Raw genomic sequence first — 25,956 nt, 5'->3', positions numbered from 1 at the left:
CAGGTACCTTTTTAGCGAATTTTCTAAGGTAAAATGTCGTAGCATTTTCGTGTGATTCCAAATTTTGGTAGAACAGCTTCTGCTCGGAAATTCTTGCAATTCAAAAGATTAAGCTTGTTATTTTTGTTGTGGTCTTCGTTCCGGAAACTGGTCTGTTGCAACCCTCCACCGTAGTCCATCCAGAGAGTGGCTCTTTATCTCCGCATAAGATTAGATTAGATTAATTATTCATTCCATAGACCCATAAAAGAGAGAATCCTCCTGGGTGTGGAGTATGTCAGATAAACACATTACAAAAATGTAATCATAAAAACTTGAGTTTCATTCATTTTAATGATACTCAGTCAATAAACAGTAAAATTATGTACATGAATTAAATTTAAACTTCTAGCATTTACAGATTTAATAAATGGCTCCGAGCACTATGGGACATAACTTCTGAGGTCATCAGTCCCCTAGAACTTAGAACTATTTAAACCTAACTAACCTAAGGACATCACACACATCCATTCCCGAGGCAGGATTCGAACCTGCGACTGTAGCGGTCGCGTGGTTCCAGACTGTAGCGCCTAGAACCGCTAGGCCACCCCGGCCGGCACAGGTTTAATACTTACATCTGCTTTCATCAAATCCATCATTCAGACATTTGCTTGTTTCTTGGCTATTACAACCAAGTATTGTCAAAAATTAAAGTAAATTATTCACTTCAGTGATCCTCAGTTAAGAACGGTCAGATTATGTACAAGATTTCAAATTAAACTTCCACTATTTACAGACTTAAGACTTACATCTGCTTTCCATACATCCGTCATTCACACAGTAGGTAGTTACTCAGCTGTTACAACCAACTATTGTCAAAAATTATAGTATAATAAATTTTCATTAAAATGGTCAACTGCACTTTTTGAGAAACTCATGGATGGAATAGAAGCAGTTGGCCACCAAAAATTCTTTTAAAATATGTTTACATTGTGCCTTGTCTGAAACTAAAGTCTTAATGGTTGCTGGTAACTTATTGAAAATATCGTTGCTGAATACTGGACTCCTTTCGGGGCAAGAGTAAGTGATTTTAAATCTTTATGTATATTGTTCTTATTCCTAGTATTGGTACTGTGTACTAAGCAGTTAGTTGGAAAAAGAGATGTATTATTTACAACAAACTTTATTAAGGAATAAATATACTGAGAACCTGTGGTTAATATGCCCAATGCTTTGAATAGGTATCGACATGATGTTTTTGGATTTACACTACTCATTACTCTTATTATACGCTTCTGTACTCTAAAAATTTTTTCTCTCTTTGTGGAGTTACCCCAAAATATGACACTACATGACACAATGGAGCGAAAATAAGCAAAATATTCCAGTTTTTTTAAATATTTATATCTCCTATGTCTGACATCATTCGCATTGCAAACCCAGACTTGCTTAGACGCTGCAACCTGCATCCACTAGAATGTCAAGTTTTGGTCTGGCTCCACTGTTTCCTCTATCAACCATTTTGCGTGATATATTTCTTCTTTTTTTCTCTTTTTTCCCAATTTAGTTGGGCAGTACCTGTCATAACCGCAAAGAACTATGTGACAGCTCGAGAGGCACGTAGGTAACTTTGCAGCAGCCAAGAGATGCACCCACTGCTTCAGTAATGTTCAAAACCACATCCCGTGTTTTGTTTCATCTTTTTGTTCGCAGATACACTATCGGTCAGTATGTAGACCAAGTCGGTGACGTCATCAGCCACGTGAACGTCTCATCCGTTCGCGTGCAGGACGGCGGCTTGTATACCTGCAGTGCTGCCAACTCAATGGGCATCACATCTCACGAAGCCAGACTCAACATTTATGGTTGGTATTCACTTCAGCTTCCTTAGGCCATGCTCTTGCACACGCGTGCAGTTTTTGGTTTTCCAAAGCGAGGTATTAAGCTAAAAGCCACAGAGTACTTCTGTGCTTCTTTGACACTTTCCAGGTATGCACTGTAACTAAGAACTCGACCTAGTCCTGTCAAGTTTGTCAAAGGTGTTGGTAAGTTGGTATCAAGAGATGGAATTAAGAGAACTGTAACTAGTTCCGTAGTAAAGGATTTGGCGTTTTGTTATAATGCGACAGTGTTTCGAGAATATGTCTCCTGTGCTAACAGCCCAGAATTCTGGTATTTTATTTTCATTTCGTACTAATTTTGAAAAACCACATTTCAATAAAAATGGCATACGTCAGTCGAGGCATCAGCTGTTCTCAATGTCTATAAGCAGCTACCTGCGTTCGCGGCATGTAAGTTGTTGCTGTGGAACATAGTCGAGCACCTGGAACCATGACAACAGAAGCCCGTAAAATGGAACACGAAACGTTCGTGCTCCGGAGTCACTGATATTGTTCATTACTAAAGGATGCAATAACTAAAAGCTACAATGGCGAAAAACAGCTCAAAAGAAAAAAGCCTCTTAGTAACAAGATATACTCATATGCAACAATCTGCTTCCACTATTAAAAATATACGAGAACTATAGACATGTAATGTCAGCTGAGGGCTTCTAAAGACACTATGTTTTCAATTAGGTAAAGCTGGTCGGTCAGCCTCTACAAAACCACTCAAAAGTGATAATGCTTTGTTCTTCGTGGGTATAATACGCTTTGAGAGGGACCCATTGTTGGATGATGCTCATAACGCATCGTATCTCGTGAAGATAAGCGCAATTATTTCGGAAGCGCCGCACCTCAGTTTGGATAACGAACTGCTACAGGCAAAAAAATTTTGGTACTATAATAATCCAATCATTTCTCAGAAGTGGAAGTTCGGCGAAGATTTACGCAGTCCGTAACACCGTGGTATGTCAAGACGACAAAGGTGACCACTGTCATCGCCGTAATGGGTTTGTTCACGCGTGTGCTGCTTGACTCAGAAAAAGCAGTCTGTGAAAAGCAGTACGTTACTAATACCACTCTCAGGGGCATTTGAAATTATCCGCTCAAGATCTAGAAACAGTCATATGTCGTTCGTCATTCATTATATTCCTTTACCACACTAGTCAAAATGTTGATCTTGCTATAGTAGGATCAAACATTGCCTCATCATTTCCTTGTTACGTCACGAAGGACGCCACTTTCCTAGCTGCTGCAACTTCAAGGCGATACGTATATGCGTATCTGCAAGAAAGTACTTGATAAAATCGTAATAATAAAAGATTTCGAATAATGAAGGTCAGCACTGAGCACAGCGTAAATTACTTGGAAGACGGAAAATATATAAGATTGTATTGTAAAAATTTTCCTTTACCACTTGCATGGGGGCTTAATTAAATATAATGCAAATATTTTTAGATTCTTAGTAGCTGTCTGTCCGATTACGCTGTTTCGTAAACGGTTGGCCCTGACTAGTTTTTGTACGCAATCTGACTGCATAGAATAACAACAAACAATGAAAGAAAATTTTCGTTAACACAGTTAATTAATTAAGTCCCCAGCAACTATAAAACCTACTAAACCAAAGCACAAGTGTAATTGTTCTGTGTGTGGGAGTGTGACTCAACGTACACATCTGGCACGGTTCTTCTCCAACAAGACAAGAATTTTTAAATACCAATTATACTGACGTGATAAAAGAAAATTAGAAATACTATAATTGCGTAAGGAAAGCAGAATTACACTCTAATACAAGAACACAAGCCAGATGCTTTGTTGACTGAACCTGTAATGATGCATTATTCAGGACATTGAAACAATGAGAAAAAAAAAGAAAAGGAGTTTGTTACCTCATTTATATTGATGAAAATCACTCTAATCCTTACAATATATCTCCACACCGATTCTCTACTACCACATCTCAACAAGACTCTCCAATACCACATCTCAGCAAGCACTGCCTACTAGCTCATCTCAACAAACACTCTTCACTACGACATCTCAGCACAGACTGCCACGAGTTCTTAACAGGCACTGACTACTACGAGCTCTGGACAAGCACTGACTACTACGAGTTCTTCCCAAGCACTGTGGAGGCGGCTTAATAATACTCTTTGGCGCAATCTCTGGCGCAGTGGCTCAGTGTAGCCACCTTTCATATGCCCCTCCTCCACAGGCCAGAATTTGATGGTATTTTTGCCAGCATTGGTGGTGAAAATACCACCAAATTCGTCTACAAAAATATAGATAAAAATAAAAGATAATATTAATACCTAAATATCACATAATTAGTTAAAATTTTGGCTTTGCAGTGACCTTTCAATAACCTAATATATAAAATACAGTAGGCAATACAAATTCTTTCATACATGTGGCTTTACATAATAGTTTACACAATACACAAAAAATCAGTTTATACAAATGTTCACATAAAATACTTTTAATTATTCAAAAAACAAATAGTTGATAATTCCAGCCCAGCAATGGTCAACAGGTGCAAACACCAACAAGTGACAACATTTTAGTAAAAGCAGTTCATCAGCGGCACCTAGCAATGTTGAACAGGTGCACACACCAACAAGTGACATCATTTCAATAGAAGCAGTCCATCAGTGGCACCCAGTAATGTTGAGCAGGTGCAGACACCAACAAGTGACATTATGTCAGTAGAAGCAGTTCCATCAGTTGCACCCAGCAATGTTGAACAGGTGCACATAGCAACAAGTCACATTTCTCAGCAGAAGCGGTTCATCAGTGGCACCCAGTAATGTTGATGGGTGCAGACACCAACAAGTGACATCATTTCAGTAGAATCAGTTCCATTAGTGGCACCCAGCAATGTTGAGTAGGTGCAGACAGCAACAAGTCACATTATTTCAGTAAAAGCAGTTCATTAGTGGCACCCAGCAATGTTGAATAGGTGCAGACACCAACAAGTGACATTATTTCAGTAGAATCAGTTCCATTAGTGGCACCCAGCAATGTTGAGTAGGTGCAGACAGCAACAAGTGACTTCATTTCAGTAGAAGCAGTTCCATTAGTGACACCCAGCAATGTTGAAGAGGTACACATAGCAACAAGTCACATTTCTCAGCAGAAGCGGTTCATCAGTGGCACCCAGTAATGTTGACAGGTGCAGACACCAACAAGTGACATCATTTCAGTAGAATCAGTCCATCAGTTGCACCTAGCAATGATGAGCAGGTCCAGAGAGCAGTCCATAATATTCACTATCACTGATCACACTGTTCATCAGCAGAAATTAATCATTCCTAAGTGGCACACATCATGTTGAAAAGTGCAGGTAACAGTCCATAATATTCACCATCACTAATCAGACAGTTCAGGCATGAACAATAGTTTGAATACACATACAAATGCTTTTACACGCTAAACATATAAATTCTAATAAACACAAAAATGATGTCAGATAATTGTCGTATTAACTATTACAAATACACAAATTCCAGTAAACCTATAATATTTATGGGTGTCAGTGCAAGCCACTACAAACAAATAAAATAATATTTAGGAGATAGGTGGGTAGGATTAGGAAAGGAAAACACACGAAACACACTCACCCATCTTTCATCCACATTAAGTACTACTGTGTAATTGAATAGTGTTAACTGTGTAAATGCAATTCTGTCAAAATTTAATGTTCATCATGTGTATCAAGTAGTAGTGGCAGCAATGTATAACAGTCAATAATAGTTAAGTCAACGTCATAGTCATCATGTCAAGAGCAATGTTTGCCAAGCCAGATCAAAATGTACTGTTGCTGAACAACTGTCAGTGAGCCAAGATATGCAAATACTTCCTCTCTCCAAAAAAAATTATGTACTGCTTATTGATTTAACAAAGTGTGTGTAGACAATCTTCCTTCCACTTTAGTATTCTAGTCTGCTATCTTCATCTTCCTTGTTCCGTATAGACCAACAAAAAAAATATGCTCCTCACTTACTTTACCTCTTATACACCAAAACTCCAATAATCATTAGCATCACATAATCTCAATACTTCAATAATACCTCTTACGTCGTTACATATAAAACTTATCATCAATATCATTTACCTCACCTCTTGTCCACAAAATCTCCAATAATCATCAGCATCACATAATCTCAATAATACCTCAATAATACCTCTTCAATACGTCGATACATATAAACCTTAGTGCCAATATCATTTCACTTCCACAACAACTCTTTCCTCTAGTCAGTCTCCTCGAACAAGTACAGATAAAATCCTAGTGCAAACTTCAGTTCATCATCCCATACAATCTGAAGACACATTGTCAACACACAACCTCTGTGTAATCCATCTGACCCAAATCTTCTACTCATTATGAATTATAAACAAAGAAACGCATACATGACCTCTAACAGACTTAGTTCGAATAACTCTCAGTAATTAAGTACGATTACGGAGTGTGAATGATCATAATATTTCACAGTGTGTACACCACTTCAAGAATTATGGCAAACAGAAGCAAACATGTGGAGTATTTCTTGTGTCAAGTGTCACTTCCTATTTCAATTGCTCACGAAAAATGCAGTGTAATGATTGTTAATGGTCTAAACCTAGTTTTGGTATGTCATGTCGTTAGCTTCCTTCCTATTAGCATACATTTATACAGCTTCCATAAAACCTCAACTCATGTGACTTCTATGAAGTTTCTTGTACTAATGTCGTTCGTCGAATTATAGCAGTTCATTTTCTTATCTTAAAAATATAAGGCGCTGAGCGTAAGCAAAACCTGCAATAGCGAGTAAATATACCAGTAGTGAACAGAATGTCAACAAGTGGATGCAGCACAATTCTTGCAACGAGGCTCTGCCAAGCGAACAATCTGTAATTAATCCAATAGTGTGACCTAAACTCTCTGTTTGTACACAGTATATCAGCATTTCTATATACCAAATTAAAGAGTAGTTGTGACAACAAACAGAAATGTATAAATATGCAATCCATACGCATAGCAGTAAACATATATCTTACGTAATAAACAGGTCATTAGCATCATATCAGCATAAGCAAATAAATGTTCATATGTAATCTTAATAAGTAAACATGAAGGCGCAAGCAGATAAATCACAAAGTATAACTTACATACATATCAGCACAACTAATCAGGTGATAATTATAATTTAAATAAATAAGCACAGCAGGTGCATAATAAAAAAAATATATGACATCAGTGAAAAAGCAGTGCAGCCAAGCGATGCATAATATACACAAGTTACAACCCAGTTCATTAATAATCATTGTCAAAATCAGTTACCGTACGCAAGCACGTCGCTTCACAAGTAATTTCATAGAACATGAAATTTAGCACAAAGTATGAATCACGTAATCGCGAGCAGCAAATTACGTCTAAAGTACGTACCTAAGTGGAAATATGTTACCTGAAAAATAAACTCAATTAACAGTTACCTTTTTTTAGTTTATTAGTTTCTTCTTCGAAATTACATTCTTCCTGAAAATTTCTCGATAGCAAGTCGTCTTAACGTCGGACACGCACAGAATTTACCTGAAGTTCTTAAATATTTTATAGAACCGTATCCTAAAAAATACTGAATGTTAATAACATAATTCACCAAGTCACTATAGCTTTATACTGATTTTAATCGGAGAAATTAAACTGTGTATTTGTTTACGGCTGTCAGTGCATTCGCACTGAGCGCTCGATCAGCTGTAGGCGCGTGACGTAGGAAGCAATTGTTCGCGGTCAACGACTGCCTTGTGCGGCGCGCAGACTTGACTGTTGCTTTGAGTATGTGCCGCCGCCAAAACACAGCGCGGTATCCTTGTATTCTCTGCATGTTTACATGTAGCTGTTAGTTTCTCTAAAGTATGTCATTCCACAAAAATTTTTCAAAAGTATACCATTCCACAAAAATTTTGACGTTTGATATATGATGTATTCCCTTAGAGCGTCGAGATTTAAGAGTTTCTACTTCAACAGTGTTATCATGAATAATTTTGCGAATTCTATATGGACCGTTATAAAGCAGAAAAAATTTGCGACATAAGCCTTTTCCTTTGTGAGATAAACGATGAGACTTAATTAACACTTTCTGACCGACTGACAAGATTTTTAAACGACCAGGACGCTTAGCTGATTTCTCTCTTCTAGCAGCCGCAGATGCAATATTTTGTAGAGCCAGGTTGACAACTTCAGAATGCCGCAGTTTCCGTGTAGGCGGAAAAGGAATGATATCAGATATGCGATTTGTCGGTGCTTTGTTTTTTAATACAGTATAGGCGGTAAAGAAATTGAGTCATTAGGAAGTTCATTCAGGATGTTTTGAAAAATATGAACTAACTGATCCCACGTTCTGTGATTTTGATGACAATAAAGACGACACATTTTATTGATTTCCTTCATCCATCTCTCTGAAGCGTTAGATTGAGGGTGAAAAAGTGAAATGAAAATTGGTTTAATTTTACGACGCCGTAGAGTACGAAGCCAAATTTTAGAACGAAACTGTGATCCATTATCTGATATAACCTTATCAACATGACCAACTTCTTTAAGAAAATGTTTGATGAAAGCATTAGATACTGAATGAGCTGTTGCTTTGCGTAACGGTGTAAAACACACATATTTTGATGTCAGTTCCACTGCTACGAAAATGTACGCAAAACCATTAGTAGAACGAACCACTGGACCGAACAAATCGACTGCAGCCATCTCCTTTAATTTCGCTGGAATGATAGGAAACAACGGTGCTCTGTGAGAAATTGTTGGCGGCTTAGCCTTTTGACATAATTTGCATTTGGCCAGAACAGATCGAATACGTTTTTCCATATTACTGAAGTAGCAATTTTCCCGTAATTTATGAAAGCATTTTCTGGGACCAAAGCGTGCATAACTGAAATGCGTATACCAAATCAGCTTATTAACCCACTCATCAGGAATACAAACTAACCAAACAGAGTTGTCGACCGATTTTCGTTTAAAAAGAATGTCATTGCGAACTAAATAATGCTGTCTAATCGCTACGCTTTCCTTTCTCCTCCACTTCTCCTTAATGTCCTTCCAGATTGGATCCTTATTTTGCTCCTTAGCGATGTCCTGGAGCGAAGACGAAATAAAGTTCTCAAACGCAACATCTTGAATATACATCAAACAATAATTGTCTTCCTTGCAGTCCTCTTCAGAACTTTGTTTCAAACCCATAGGTGCACGTGATAAAGCATCAGCAACAATATTTGAAGAACCCTGTACGTAAACAATACTAAAATCAAATTCCTGTAGGTACAACGCCCATCGTGACAATCTGCCATGAGTTAATCTTGTTGACATAAGAAATTCCAGAGCTCGATGATCGGTGTAAACCTTAGTATGTCTGCCAAACAAAAATGTCCGAAATTTTGTAAAAGCCCAAACAACAGCCAAAGCTTCAAGTTCCGTAATCGAATAATTCTTTTCTGATTTAGAGAGAACACGACTTCCAAATGCAATAGTTTTCTGTACTACAACGCCGTTTTCTTCTATCTCTTGAAATAAATGTGCTCCTAGGCCTTTGTATGATGAGTCCGTCGCCAAACAAAAATCTTTAGATAAATCCGGATGTGAAAGAAGTGGAGCAGCAACTAAAGCATCACGGAGTTGTTCAAATTCTGACTGAGCTTCCTCATCCCAATACCAATTAGATTTCCTTCCAGATAGTTCACATAAACGAGGTGTGGCCAAATCGTCCAATCTAACAAAGCGTCTAAGAAAATTACAGACACCAAGGAAACTACGAACATCACGTTTTGTGGTAGGAACAGCATAATTACGAATAGCGTCAAGTTTTTCTGGATCAGGAAGAATACCTTCTGTAGAAATAATGTGACCGAGAAATTTTACCTGAGAACGACCAAATTCAGATTTTTCTAAGTTCACTGTAATACCAACTCGTGCAAAAATACGTAATAATGAATCCAAAATTTTGTTATGCTCACTCCAAGAACGTTTAGCAATAAGAATATCGTCAACATATGAAGTAATGTTGTCACGAAGATAAACAGGTAAAATTTCGTTTAAGCTACGAATGAATGCTGCCGAAGATACAGTAAGTCCAAACGGTAATATCCGAAATCTCTTTTGGGTAAATTAGTCATATCCGGTTATTGTTTACTTACTCTCTAGATAGATTGATAGTAGAAGAGTTGTTTTGACAGATGCAAAGAATAGTAAAAGAGTAGGCAGCGGTGCAGAAAACTAAAAGGGAAATAGCACCACTACAGCTTGGGGCCCTATGCACGCTACGGCACATATTCACTTAGTGTAGTGAATCCCCTGAGGACTTAAATAGCCGCACATAATTTCCAGTTTGTGACTAAATGGCAAACTTGGCGGAAGTGCGTACGTAAATTGATCTAACCATGCACATGGATGTATGTCATTCTTAGAATTGCGAAACATCTTAATCTTCCGAACAGTCAAGAAGTGTTTATAGTCAATGTTTTCGCCTCGTGGCGACAAAGACCTACCGCGTCTGTCCCAGTCACAATGACGATCATTGTCAAATTCACGCGCCTGGCGCTCTCTTGTTGCATCACGTAAATGAAACAAATTATTTTCTTCAAACCCTTCTGCTAAACTAACACTTGTCAATTTATCTGAGATCTCCTCAACTCTTTCCGATGAGTCACTTAATTGTTCTTTCTGTTTATTTACGTCTTCCGTAAGTGTCGCGACTCGGGTTTCGGTGTTGTCACATTCAGTAGTTAACTGTTCACACTGTTGCGTTAAGTTATTTATTCTGTCATTTGGTACGGATTCCTCGATTCTTTCAATTATTTCTTCCTTATCGTGTGCACGTTGTAAATTTAACTCTGAATATTTTTGCACTATCACGCGATCTTTTTCTTCCCGTTCTCTGTCCTGTTCCTCTTGTCTAATTTCTGTTGAAATTAAACTATTATTGTGAGCATTCAAAATTGGTTGCACTTCTTCTCTAATTTCTTTGTTTGATTCATCTTTCATGTTGAAACATGTCCCTATTCGTGAACTTAACCGTGTTGCCATTGCTTCCATCTCTGTTTTTAATTCAGATCGTAACTGTGATCCCATTGTTTTTAATTCAGATCGTAACTGTGATCCCATTGTCTTTAATTCAGATCCCACTGTTTTTAATTCAGATCCCACTGTTTTTAATTCAGATCCCAAATTTAATATTGCACTCATCAACTGCTCCATAGTAACTGTTTCAAAATTCTTTTCACCCCTAACATTTCCCACGAAACCAGTTTCCTTCGTCATAGCTGCAAAGCTATCTGAGTTCGATACTAATCCAGAATCTTCTGTCGTTAATCTCGGATTCTGAAAATTTTTTGATTGAGAAAAATTTTGAACTGGTTCCGGACTATTTTCCCGGCTTATTACATTGTTTTCCACTTCATTATTCATCACACTGTTTTCCTCTGTTGGCGAGTTCGCCATGTTAACAATTTCGTCATTCTCACTATCCATCATTTTTGCCTGTTTCATTGACCGCGTAATCATTTACAAAACATAAAAAATTCGTCACTATACGAAAATTACACACAATGACTCTTCATCTCCAACAATACCATTCACACGAAATGTTTCCCTCAAACACGATTAACGAACAATTGAAATAATTGCACTAAATCATCAAACGCGTATACAAGGCAATAAAAATGAAATTTTGAAAAATACCATTAGAGGAATGCTAATTACCAAATCTACACATGCAATATAGACAACAATTACTAAACTACAAATTACTACAACAATACTACTGTCTACTATTTTTACAATCAGAAGAATTCCAAGGGACGATCCGAAGCAGCGGTCGCCACGTGCATGGGGGCTTAATTAAATATAATGCAAATAATTTTAAATTTTTAGTAGCTGTCTGTCCGATTACGCTGTTTCGTAAACGGTTGGTCCTGACTAGTTTTTGTACGCAATCTGACTGCATAGAATAACAACAAACAATGAAAGAAAATTTTCGTTAACACAGTTAATTAATTAAGTCCCCAGCAACTATAAAACCTACTAAACCAAAGCACAAGTGTAATTGTTCTGTGTGTGGGAGTGTGACTCAACGTACACATCTGGCACGGTTCTTCTCCAACAAGACAAGAATTTTTAAATACCAATTATACTGACGTGATAAAAGAAAATTAGAAATACTATAATTGCGTAAGGAAAGCAGAATTACACTCTAATACAAGAACACAAGCCAGATGCTTTGTTGACTGAACCTGTAATGATGCATTATTCAGGACATTGAAACAATGAGAAAAAAAAAGAAAAGGAGTTTGTTACCTCATTTATATTGATGAAAATCACTCTAATCCTTACAATATATCTCCACACCGATTCTCTACTACCACATCTCAACAAGACTCTCCAATACCACATCTCAGCAAGCACTGCCTACTAGCTCATCTCAACAAACACTCTTCACTACGACATCTCAGCACAGACTGCCACGAGTTCTTAACAGGCACTGACTACTACGAGCTCTGGACAAGCACTGACTACTACGAGTTCTTCCCAAGCACTGTGGAGGCGGCTTAATAATACTCTTTGGCGCAATCTCTGGTGCAGTGGCTCAGTGTAGCCACCTTTCACACTTGCACATCATATCATCGGCTGTGGATACGTCCTAAATTACACAGACATAGAACTGTTAACTGTAGTTAGAACGAAACATTAAAAACATGTCAGCGATGTCATGTGTCAGTTCCCAACGTCCACACTAGGTAGTCTCTGCAATCCTTCTTGTCCAACAAGTATACTTCAAGTCCACTTCATTATGTTAGGATTATCCAAAACTTGCCTTTTTTCGTTTATTAGCTCATGCTTCATTTAAGACCTTGTTATTTATGTGTGCAGGCTCAATAGTTCATAATTTAAAGGATTCTCGTAATTGTAATTTACTGAAATGAAAGGAGCCGAAGAAAATTATACGTAGTTAATAAGCGATTATTCGTGTTACAGCACATATAGCACACCAATTGAAAAGTAGGAAAAAGACAGTTCAGAAGTGCTTCTCTGGTCCAGCTAACCTGATTGTGGTTTATGACAATTTTCCCAAATAAATGGTTTTAATTTATAGGCTGTGACCGACATTTTTCCAATTCGTTATCCATTACTGACCATTGTAAAAACAAATAAACATCTGCGCTCTACTGTCTTTTTAATTTCGTTTTAGTGTTTTTTATTTCACGGCAATGGCATTTATTTTCCTCTAAGTTTGCTCTTGAAATGAAAATTTGGATGACCATATGTCATTAGTACAATGGCCAACGGAGTACAGATAAATTAAGAAGTAATAAAAGACGAAGTTAGTAGTGACACTTTCGATGACGGGAATTTTCTGAATATTGTGGGAAACGAAGATAGCATCAGAATTTCAAACAGTAGAACCCTACAAAGGCACCGTTGAATTGAACTCAAAATATTTGTGAGGAAAAGTTTTTGGTATATTGCACTGATCGTACATCAAAAATCGTCTAGCACGAATAAACTAAACGACACGTAAGTAACATTAATTTTGTGAAGTAATGTGTGTGTAGAAAATATTTTTTTAATATCGTAGTACTTTTCTTACATTTAAATCTTAAATAAAATCATTTTTACTTTTGCAACAATTGAATATTATTTTAAAATTACAAATAGTCTTTCTTTGGAATTTTTTATAAAAAACGTTTGTCTCTTCATATCATGTGCTAGGAAGCCCAAGTTTCCTTGGAGATCAGGGATATTTTAAATACGCAGCCTGACAAAAAATTTGAAGCATCCAGAAGAGGAGGATGAAACAAAATTAAATTTCACTGGTTGACAGGGTATATGATATTACCTCAGTGATTATGATATGTAGCAAAATTAACAAAGATCGTAGCAGTATGAACCCATTTACCAGTATGACGCTGCACCCCATCTAGGCGTTGTATCTTCTCCTGAGGCAAGCTAGCCCACACCTGCTGTTAACGGTCCCTGGTATCCCAGATACTGGTCCCACACATGTTCTATCACGGACACATCTGGGGGTCTTGCTGGCCACGAGAGTACCTTAATATCATGCAGACAATTCATAGAGAAACGTGCCATGGGTAACCTCGATGCTGTCACGTGAGAGATAACACTTGAGGGCGTGATGTCATACCAAATGGTTCCCGATTTCATGATGGCAGGAGTAACATCGCTGTTCCTCTCCAAAACACTGGAAGCCTGAGACATCTCCCCAGGTCGCTACCATACTCGTATACGATGATCATCTGGGGGAGTGTGGAACAGTCATTCATTGCTGAACACAATGCAACGCCATTCATCAGCAGTCCATGCCTCCTGGTCCCGATATCACTCCAACCGTAGCCAGCTATGTTGTGATGTTGACCGTAGCCAACGGATGGGTCGGTAATTCCCTAGTCCGAGAGCTGTTAGTCACTGACCAGTGGTGCCGAATGAGAGAGAATGTTACAGAGATTCAATTACTTGTTCTTGCGTAAAAAGTGCAGATGTGAAGGAGTTACCACGTGCTTGGTGCCCAAAACGACAGTCCTCCCTTTTTGGGGCTCAGACGTGATCGACCGAACCTTGACGAAGGTAATGGGTGCCCTCACGTTCCCATACAGTCCAACATCAGAATACAGGCCAAACCGAATGCCCCATACATCTGGATACTGTACGATCTGACTAGCCGACGAAATGTAGATCCACAACGAGACCTCTTTTGCTACTCTACCACGTTCTAATTGTGGTGTCACCGCCAGACACCACACTTGCTAGGTGGTAGCCTTTAAATCGGTCGCGGTCCGTTAGTATACGTCGGACCCGCGTGTCGCCATTATCAGTGATTGCAGACCGAGCGCCGCCACACGGCAGGTCTAGAAAGACTTCCTAGCACTCGCCCCAGTTGTACAACCGACTTTGCTAGCGATGGTTCACTGACAAAATACGTTCTCATTTGCCGAGACGATAGTTAGCATAGCCTTCAGCTACGTCATTTGCTACGACCTAGCAAGGCGCCATTATCAGTTGCTATTGATATTGTGAAGAATGTACAGACAAGAGCTACGTTCAACATTAATGGATTAAAGTTAATTATTCCACCAAGTACCACCTTTTTTCTGAAGTATAAATTCCTTGTCCTGTTCCTGACCTCACGCCAGCCTGCGTGAGCTTAAACGCGTGCCTTTCGGCTTCCCCCAAACTCCGTGGGTTGGCTCCTGCCAATCCACAACACTAATAAAGCTGCCGCACACAAGTGCGCAGCATCTCCACATCATTCACAGAAATCACTCAACATCTAACGCTGTTCACGCTCATATAACTCACCAGTCTTCATAGCAATACTAACACGAACAACTCTAATGCACTCTCGTAGCCATTCTGCATGTTACAGACAACTGTAAATTTAATCAATAACATATCTGCTGATGGTGTGTGTGTTTGTTTGTGTGCACGTATAAAGATATATGTCACTTTTTTGCCAGACAGTGGCATTTTTTCCTGGTTCGTGAATCAGAAACAACTGAAACAAAGTCGTTCCATCTAAACTGGCGACATAAATGTGGACTGACTTATATGAAATAATGAGTTTATACATGAGACTTCCCCCCCATGAACCATGGACCTTGCCAATGGTGGGGAGGCTTGCGTGCCTCAGCGATACAGATGGCCGTACCGTAGGTGCAACCACAACGGAGGGGTATCTGTTGAGAGGCCAGACAAACATGTGGTTCCTGAAGAGGGGCAGCAGCCTTTTCAGTAGTTGCAGGGGCAACAGTCTGGATGATTGACTGATCTGGCCTTGTAACATTAACCAAAACGGCCTTGCTGTGCTGGTACTGCGAACGGCTGAAAGCAAGGGGAAACTACAGCCGTAATTTTTCCCGAGAACATGCAGCTTTACTGTATCATTAAATGATGATGGCGTCCTCTTGGGTAAAATATTCCGGAGGTAAAATAGTCCCCCATTCGGATCTCCGGGCGGGGACTACTCAAGAAGGCGTCGTTATCAGGAGAAAGAAAACTGGCATTCTACGGATCGGAGCGTGGAATGTCAGATCCCTTAATCGGGCAGGTAGGTTAGGAAATTTAAAAAGGGAAATGGATAGGTTACAGTTAGATATAGTGGGAATCAGTGAAGTTCGGTGGCAGGAGGAACAAGACTTTTGGTCAGGTGATTACAGGGTTATAAATACAAAATTAAATAGGGGTAATGCAGGAGTAGGTTTAATAATGAATAAAAATATAGGAGTGCGGGTTAGCTACTACAAACAGCATAGTGAACGCATTATTGTGGCCAAGATAGACACAAAGCCCATGCCTACTACAGTAGTACAAGTTTATATGCCAACTAGCTCTGCAGATGATGAAGAAATTGATGAAATGTATGACGAAATAAAAGAAATTATTCAGGTAGTGAAGGGAGACGAAAATTTAATAGTCATGGGTGACTGGAATTCGTCAGCAGGAAAAGGGAGAGAAGGAAACATAGTAGGTGAATATGGATTGGGGGGAAGAAATGAAAGAGGAAGCCGCCTTGTAGAATTTTGCACAGAGCATAACTTAATCATAGCTAACACTTGGTTCAAAAATCATGAAAGAAGGTTGTATACCTGGAAGAATCCTGGAGATACTAAAAGGTATCAAATAGATTACATAACGGTAAGACAGAGATTTAGGTACCAGGTTTTAAATTGTAAGACATTTCCAGGGGCAGATGTGGATTCTGACCACAATCTATTGGTTATGAACCGCAGATTGAATCTGAAGAAACTGCAAAAAGGCGGGAATTGAAGGAGATGGGACCTGGATAAACTGAAAGAACCAGAGGTTGTACAGAGTTTCAGGGAAAGCATAAGTGAACAATTGACAGGAATGGGGGAAAGAAATACAGCAGAAGAAAAATGGGTAGCTCTGAGGGATGAAGTAGTGAAGGCAGCAGAGGATCAAGTAGGTAAAAAGACGAGGGCTAATAGAAATCCTTGGGTAAAAGAAGAAATATTGAATTTAATTGATGAAAGGAGAAAATATAAAAATGCAGTAAATGAAGCAGGCAAAAAGAAATACAAACGTCTCAAAAATGAGATCGACAGGAAGTGCAAAATGGCTAAGCAGGGATGGCTAGAGGACAAATGTAAGGATGTAATGGCTTGTCTCACTAGGGGTAAGATAGATACTGCCTACAGGAAAATTAAAGAGACCTTTGGAGAGAAGAGAACCACTTGTATGAATATCAAGAGCTCAGATGGAAACCCAGTTCTAAGTAAAGAAGGGAAAACAGAAAGGTGGAAGGAGTATATAGAGGGTTTATACAAGGGCGATGTACTTGAGGACAATATTATGGAAATGGAAGAGGATGTAGATGAAGATGAAATGGGAGATAAGATACTGCGTGAAGAGTTTGACAGAGCACTGAAAGACCTGAGTCGAAACAAGGCCCCGGGAGTAGACAACATTCCATTAGAACTACTGATGGCCTTGGGAGAGCCAGTCATGACAAAACTCTACCATCTGGTGACCAAGATGTATGAGACAGGCGAAATACCCACAGACTTCAAGAAGAATATAATAATTCCAATCCCAAAGAAAGCAGGTGTTGACAGATGTGAAAATTACCGAACTATCAGTTTAATAAGTCACAGCTGCAAAATACTAACGCGAATTCTTTACAGACGAATGGAAAAACTGGTAGAAGACGACCTCGGGGAAGATCAGTTTGGATTCCGTAGAAATGTTGCAACACGTGAGGCAATACTAACCTTACGACTTATCTTAGAAGAAAGATTAAGAAAAGGCAAACCTACGTTTCTTGCATTTGTAGACTTAGAGAAAGCTTTTGACAACGTTAACTGGAATACACTCTTTCAAATTCTGAAGGTGGCTGGGGTAAAATACAGGGAGCGAAAGGCTATTTACTATTTGTACAGAAACCAGATGGCAGTTATAAGAGTCGAGGGGCATGAAAGGGAAGCAGTGGTTGGGAAAGGAGTGAGACAGGGTTGTAGCCTCTCCCCGATGTTATTCAATCTGTATATTGAGCAAGCAGTAAAGGAAACAAAAGAAAAATTCAGAGTAGGTATTAAAATCCATGGAGAAGAAATAAAAACTTTGAGGTTCGCCGATGACATTGTAATTCTGTCAGAGACAGGAAAGGATCTGGAAGAGCATCTGAACGGAATGGACAGTGTTTTGAAAGGAGGATATGAGATGAACATCAACAAAAGCAAAACGAGGATAATGGAATGCAGTCGAATTAAATCGGGTGATGCTGCAGGAATTAGATTAGGAAATGAGATGCTTAAAGTAGTATATGAGTTTTGCTATTTGGGGAGCAAAGTAACTGATGATGGTTGAAGTAGAGAGGATATAAAATGTAGACTGGTAATGGCCAGGAAAGCGTTTCTGAACATTGAGTATAGATTTAAGTGTCAGGAAGTCGTTTCTGAAAGTATTTGTATGGAGTGTAGCCATGTATGGAAGTGAAACGTGGACAATAAATAGTTTAGACAAGAAGAGGATAGAAGCTTTCGAAATGTGGTGCTACAGAAGAATGCTGAAGATTAGGTGGCTAGATCAGGTAACTAATGAGAAGGTATTGAATAGAATTGGACAGAAGAGAATTTTTTGGCACAACTTGACTAGAAGAAGGGATTGGCTAGTAGGGCATATTCTGAGGCATCAAGGGATCACCAATTTAGTACTGGAGGGCAGCGTGTAGGGTAAAAATTGTAGAGGGAGACCAAGAGATGAATACACTAAACAGGTTCAGAAGGATGTAGGTTGCAGTAGGTACTGGGAGATGAAGAACCTTGAACAGGATAGAGTAGCATGGAGAGCTGCATCAAACCAGTCTCAGGACTGAAGACCACAACAACAACAACAACAACATGAGACTTGGAATTTCATCAGTTCTGAAAGATACAAGTAACATTATTAATTAATTCTTCTATTATACAATATTTATTAGAGAGAATTCCTTGACACCTGGAGAAGAACAGTATATATATCGTAGCTTTACTTAAATTAATATAGACAATCTAACACACGATCTCTAAAAACTAAAATGTGTCCTACATTTTTTTCTTTTCACAGAGAGAATATTTAAACATACATACAAAAATGCCTTAATTAATAAATGCTGTCACTTTTCATTCCTGATGTTCCTCAGCCCTCACTAAGTCAGTGTCACATCTTCAGAGACTAGTTTGTAGTCAAAAGTAACTATAGGTCCACCCAATACTGAAGTAACTTGCTCATAGAATTCTCCATGTTTCTCACACTTGTTATGCTGCCAGACATATGTACATTGTTGTTTAGGTACCTGATTGTCGGGTTGTAGCAATTAAATGTTCTTTTAAGTGATGGTGGAATGTCACAGAAGGGCACCCACTGGAAGCAAGAGGCGAATACATTAAAAATGCACAATATAGTAGCTCAGTCCTTGACCGCTGTGCTAGTGGTATCGTACTATTCAGTGACGTGACGCTCTAGAGCAGTGGTCTTCAAATTGCGGCCCGCGGGAGGGAGGGATAAGCTGCCGCTGGCCGCCCTTTACTTGAACGTTGCAAGTCGGCACCATTCGGAACACTTCGTGCCACCTAGTCTCCGCCTCAGACCGCTGTCGCCCTCAGCGACCCCGAAGTTGTGACGAAGTGTTGTTGTGTTGTCTGTGTGAGCGGATGATTAATTTACTAATAACTAATGTGTACAATGAAATGACAAAAGTGATGTGATACTTCCTCTCGCCCAGTGTAGTTCAGGAACTCGACAGGGCATGGAATCCCTTGCAGAAATATTGTACCATAATGGCCGGATGTAGTGGCCCGTGCGGTTCTAGGTGCTACAGTCTGGAACCGCGTTACCGCTACGGTCGCAGGTTCGAATCCTGCCTCGGGCATGGATGTGTGTGTTGTCCTTAGGTTAGTTAGGTTTAAGTAGTTCTAAGATCTAGGGTATTGATGACCACAGCAGTTAAGTCCCATAGTGCTCAGACCCATTTGAACCTTTTTTTGTACCATGCTCCCTGTAAAGACGTCCATAATTTTTGTCCCCGAACTGGCCTCTCGACTATGTCCCACGTAGGGCGCTGTGGGTGGCCAATTCATTCACTCGAATTGTCCAGAATGTTCTCCAAATAACTCTCGAACAACTGTGGCCTGGCGACAGGTCTTGGAACATGAAGTCCGAGCGTGGCTGCAAATGGTCTCCATGTAGCCGTCCAGCCAATGGTCGATTTAACGATCAGTTCCGGACGGCCCGGCTGCAGTTTATCAAGCCATTCCTGCAGCTAGCCTATTGGAGACTCATAACTTACTAATTTACGTGGGTTACCAGTTAATCCCAGAAGAACAAATCGGGGTAAATGATTACCTCAGTCCATCTCATTCTTTATCAAATGGCTCAAATGACTCTGAGCGCTATGCGACTTAACTTTTGAGGTCATCAGTCGCCTAGAACTTAGAACTAATTAAACCTAACTAACCTAAGGACATCACACACATCCATGCCCGAGGCAGGATTCGAACCTGCGACAGTAGCGGGCGCTCGGCTCCAGACTGTAGCGCCTAGAACCACACGGCCACTCCAGCCCGCATTCTTTATCCTATTCGGTACTACCATCTTCTCTAGCAGGAGTCTTTGTTATCGCTCAGGCTCCATTCTCCATCACTTTAAAACAGGTAAATGTGGAGATTTATTTCTTCGGGGTAAAAAATCAACCCTGCCTTGTTATTTACGTTTAATTCTTTTACAAAATAGGTGGTACGTTTCTTTACAGACTTATAAAATGTCTTTTGACAATCTGTTATGGACCACGGAGGAAATAGTAAGAGACGAAGCAAGGAACGAAACGTCTCCCCCGAAATTACTTCAACTTTTGTTTACTAATTAAGTGGCTTCACTCATTGTTATGTAAACATAACAAAAAACTGCTGAAGCAAACGCAAAATTTATGTCGCCCCATTAGTGTAGTGGAAATACCAACCAAAAAGAAATAAAAGTAAAATGTGGGGCTCTAAAAATGCTCATTTCAGTTGTGCTAATATGTGGTCCCTATTTTTCAGAGGTGTCGCAGCGAAAAACTGGTTCGAATTTTTGATTATTCGTCTAAGATAACAAAGTACTCGATAGCAAAGAAGAACACGAGACAAATGCACTGGTTTCCGTTATTTATGGGTTACGTTTGTCACGTGTAGTCACGAACTATACATTCCCTCAGCTCTCCTAAACACTGACGAAACACTCATTAGCTTCCCATGCAAATTCTCCTTCAAAATGTATCTGTCAAGCAAGCCGGACAAACCTAGGCTTAAGATAATTTCTTTATGTGACGCGAGAACGTATTAGTTTAATGGGGACATTCCATATTTGGGAAAAGAAACCAGGGATAAAGACTTTTCGATTCCCACATGTTATGTGATGAAAATATGTGAACATATTTATGGAACCAAGTAGAACATTACGACAGACAATTTGTTTGCTCCTTGTGAAGTATCCGACAAAAGTGCTGACAAAAATTTGACAATGATAGGCACCTTATGCAAAGACAAACCAGAACCCCTGCTCAAAACCAAGAATAGATCATTTTTTTCGTCTGCATTCATACACAGGAAAGAGAAAAATGCTAGAGTCGTACGTCCAGTTAAAAAAAAAAATCTTATTCTGTTGTCAACGATTCATGAGATAGGCAAAGTATGAGATGGCAAGGATGGCAAGGGAAACGAACATCGTACTTCTCTGCAACGGCAACAAAGAGGGAGAAGATGTGTTCGATTTGCTACAACACAATAAGACAACAGCACGAAAAACCAGACGCTGGCCTGAGCGATATATGTATGGACTTTTAGATGCGTCAGCAATAAATGTCTATACCTTGTACACTGGTGTCAAAAATTAAAGCAACAAACCGCTATTTGAATATCTTGTGTCTAATCCACGGTATAATCATGCAGACTGTCAACAGATGTCCGTACAATGGTGTTCTGCACAGAAAGTGGCATTCCAATCAACGGACAACCACGCCAGCGATGATTTGAGGGCTCCTATCAAATGACATAGTGTGTGCCGGGTAGTCCCACATTCACAATCGATTTGTATACAGTCACAGACGGAGCGGTATGGCGGAAAGAAGACGGCTACCAGACCCTCTGCGGTGGACGGCCGGAAGAATGGAAGCAGGACAGTCGCAAACTGACGTGGCCCCATGGCTTAATGTTAAACGTTCTGTTGTTTCTCGGATGTGGCGATAACTTATAGAGACCGAAACAGTATTCCGAAGACCAGGTCAGGGCCGACCATATGTGATATGAGAAAGAGAGGCGTGTTATTTGGCTACAAGGGCACAACGGACCAGGCTCAGTGACGCACTGACACTGGCACCTGATGTCGCAGATCCACTGGACGTGTGGTGTCGAGACAAGCGGCGACAGGTGGCTTCGGCAGAGTCACCTTCGCTCTCAGAGACCCGCTGTATGTTTACCTCCGAGGCGTCTCCACAGGAGAGAACGCCTAGAGGGGAGTCGTCAGCATACCACCTGGATGTCGAACAGTGGGCCAATCTTCTATTCGCAGATGAGTCTCGAGTTGGTCTGGAGAGTGAATGTAAAAGCATTCGCATCTGGAAGGAACGTGGAACGCGATTTTAGGACCCATTGTGGAAAGAGACCGATTCCGAGGTGGAACCCTACTGGTGTGGGCCGGCCAGGGTGGCCGAGCGGTTCTAGGCGCTACAGTCTGGAACCACGCTACCGCTACGGTCGCAGGTTCGAATCCTGCCTCGGGCATGGATGTGTGTGATGTCCTTAGTTAGGTTTAAATAGTTCTACGTTCTAGGGGACTGATGACCTTAGAAGTTAAGTCCCATAGTGCTCAGAGCCATTTTTTGAACCTACTGGTTTGGGCAGGGGTCATGTGGATCAACCGAAGACCTTTTCATGAAATTGTAGGGATGAAGATCTTGGAACCTAATGTGAGGTTGTTGCGAGGTGGCGTGGACCCATACTTCATATTGATGAACGATAATGCTCGACCACATAAGAAATGGTGGTTGATATTTTCTTGGAAATGGAAAACGTTGCACATATGGCGTGGCCTGCTCGCTCTCCCGCTCTGAATCCCGTAGTGCATGTCTGGAATGCGACAGAGAGACAGGCTGCATCACGTCAGCATCCACCAACCACTCTCCAAAACTTGCGAGCAGCTCTGCAGGAAGAATGGGCGTTATTGCCTCAACATGAGATTGATGACATCATCCGCAACATCCCCTGTCGTTGTCGGGCCTGTGTTGCTGCCGGAGGTGGTCACACCCCACACTAAGCTCTCTAATTAGTTACCGAAATGTGTGTGCATATCCGTTCAACTGTCTACCGTTATGCATATAGCAGTTATTTATGTTATGTATCATCATCATCATCATCATCATCATCATTTAAGACTGATTATGCCTTTCAGCGTTCAGTCCGGAGCATAGCCCCCCTTATAAAATTTGTTATGTATTCTTTACATTTTTTCTCCTTTACTGTCGGCTATTTAAACTGTCTCGTGGCAAAATAAACGCAACCTTGCCAAATTTCCGTTTGTTGCTTTCATTTTGGGCACCAGTGTATAACGGAAATGGTGGCACAAAAAGCCGAAGCAATTTTCTCAAGTCATTGGCGTTTGGGCTGGTCGAAAAAGACATGAAAGACAGACTCATAAAACGAATTGGCCATAAGAGCTTCGCATACCGTTGGAACAGGCTTTGACATATTTTGGGAGCGATATTCCACCAACTCAATCAGAAGCAATCTAAAAATAAATAAATAAATAAATAAACAAAAAAAAGCCGGACAAAGCATTCTTTACAGTCGAAAAGAAAACTGAAAAAGCTTCTTTGACTGCTGTGACCGTTCTAAACCAGCGTGCAAAGACCGTTGGAAAAATATTTGTCAAATTTGTCATAACAACTTGTTTTGGAAATGTTTTATATATTCAAAATTTCATGTGATTTCGAAATTAATTTATAAAATCTTTATTTCCTTACATGATGAACTATTGTTATTCGCTGTAGTTAGCTTTATATTTTTTACTAATGTATGTATTATTTGTCATATTGTGCTAAACAGTATTTGTTCGTTTCAATGATTCTTCTTATGTTTTATGAAATGTTCCATAGAAGGTAAGTAGACTCTCATATTTCCACTGATCACAACAATCATATAATAAAAAATATTGACATTATAAGTATTATTGGCTTTGTCGTATAGTAAAAAATTACCAATATTTTGTAATGAATGTTGCATCTTGCTTATTTATTACTTTGTATTACTCCAGAACCTTTATATTAATAGAGATAATTTGGAAAAACGTGAGGTAAAGTTTTACCTCATCTAGTTATTTTTCTCAGAGTTCGCACCTTTTTATTCTAGGGTTGATAAAAAAAATGCTCGAAATGCTGCCCCACAATGTAAGTATTGGCTCAGGAGCAAAAACTTTGATGATCACTGCTTTAGAGTTTGCACATCGTGCTTAGCTCGCGCGGCGTAATGCTGCACAGGTCCGCCGTACGTCCGATCTTCCATGAGCCCCGTGCGCATCCTGGAGTCTGCCGACGTGACGCTGCGCTGTCCGTACGCCGGCTACCCAATCAGCGGCGTCTCCTGGGAGCGCCGGGGAGTCCCCGTGACAGCTGACTTGCGACACGAGCTGCGCGACGGTGGCGCCGCACTGCACATCCGCGGCGTCGATCCGGCGGCCGACGCGGGCGCCTATATCTGCCAGGTCCGCGGCGCCGCTGGGGACGTGGCGCGCGGCGAGCTGCTGCTGGCCGTCGACAGTGAGTAGCGCCTGCGCCAGGGATTAAAGGCTCTGAGCCGGAGCCGCCCCAAAGCATACACCAAAATACAGAGTGTTTCAGAAAGAATATACGTGTTACAAAGCATTATCTTGCCAAAACTATCGATCGCTGCGCCACGGCTCGGTTATTCGAGGAAACGATACATTGTCTAGTTTTTATTCGTTGCCGCTAGATGTCAGTTGTCATCTGTTTGCTTCGTTATCATCACATGTTGCAATATGGCCACTTCGCAGCAGAAATCATTTTGTGTTCTCCACTTGGCGAGTGTAATTCCATGATTATAGTACAAAGACGTTTCAAGCTGAGGTACCAAATTGATCTTCCGAATGGATGGAACATTCTCAGATGGTATCGACAATTTGTAGACACAGAATGTGTATGTAAAGGATAGTTATAGCCGCCCTCGTATTTCCTCCGAAAATGTTGCTCGAATTGAAACTGCTTTCCAACGTAGGCTTACAAAATCAATCGTCGTCCCAGTCGGGGGTTACAACTGCCTACAACAACAATGTCGCGTGCTCTGAGGCTTCGGTTGGTTATGAAGCTGTACAAGTTACAGGTGTTATAGGCTCTGCGTCATGGCGACAAATGCAAACGTGTAGCATTTTCTGACGAGTTTCATAATGCTTTGCCAGTGATAATATATTACCACAATGCACCGTGTTCAGCGATAAAGCGATTTTCCACCTTAGATGGAAAATAAAGAGACACCATGTTCGATTTTGGGGCGTACAGAATCCGCATGCACACAATGAGCATATACGAGATTCACTCAGAGTCAATGTGTTTTGTGCGATATCCCATGAGCTTACGGCCTATTCTTATTTGAAGGAAACACGGTTGACGGTCAATAGTATCTTCCTATGTTGCAAAACTGTTTGCCTCCGAAGCTGGATAAGGACAACTTTATTTTGTAGCGAAACAGTACACCCCTCACTGTAGTCACCAAGTGCGTGAATATCTGACAGGAACTCGACTGAGCGACTAGATTGGTCTGCACAGTCATGGGATTTGGCGCCCTGTGACTTCTTCCTGTGAGGTCAGGACAAAATAACAATAACTACCAGAGAACCAGAAGAGTTGAATAACCGGATGTGTACTGCCCTAACATCAGTGATGATGGACGTGCTTACCCGAGTATGGAAGAAATTCGACTATAGATGTGATATTATTCGTATAGAGGACTTATTGAACATTTGTAATCTAAACTTGAGAGTGTCGTAAATATGTGTACCAAGTTT

At 40.2% G+C, this 25,956-nt stretch overlaps 1 protein-coding gene across 1 annotated transcript in view; it reads left to right on the top strand.

Moving 5' to 3' along the window:
• The window catches only part of LOC124780155 (Down syndrome cell adhesion molecule-like protein Dscam2), a 436,971-nt gene that overhangs the window by 180,653 nt on the left and 230,362 nt on the right, over positions 1-25,956 (top strand). Inside the window, exons 8-9 of the mRNA XM_047253760.1 lie at positions 1,693-1,844; positions 24,416-24,694. Coding sequence (XP_047109716.1) covers positions 1,693-1,844; positions 24,416-24,694 — 431 coding nt within the window. The remainder of the gene's footprint in view (positions 1-1,692; positions 1,845-24,415; positions 24,695-25,956) is intronic.

This window comes from Schistocerca piceifrons, chromosome 1 (assembly GCF_021461385.2).
Source record: "Schistocerca piceifrons isolate TAMUIC-IGC-003096 chromosome 1, iqSchPice1.1, whole genome shotgun sequence".
Taxonomy (NCBI): Eukaryota; Metazoa; Arthropoda; class Insecta; order Orthoptera; family Acrididae; genus Schistocerca; species Schistocerca piceifrons.
The sequence above is the reverse complement of the archived record's forward strand: the minus strand, read 5'-3'. Positions and strand labels throughout refer to the sequence as shown.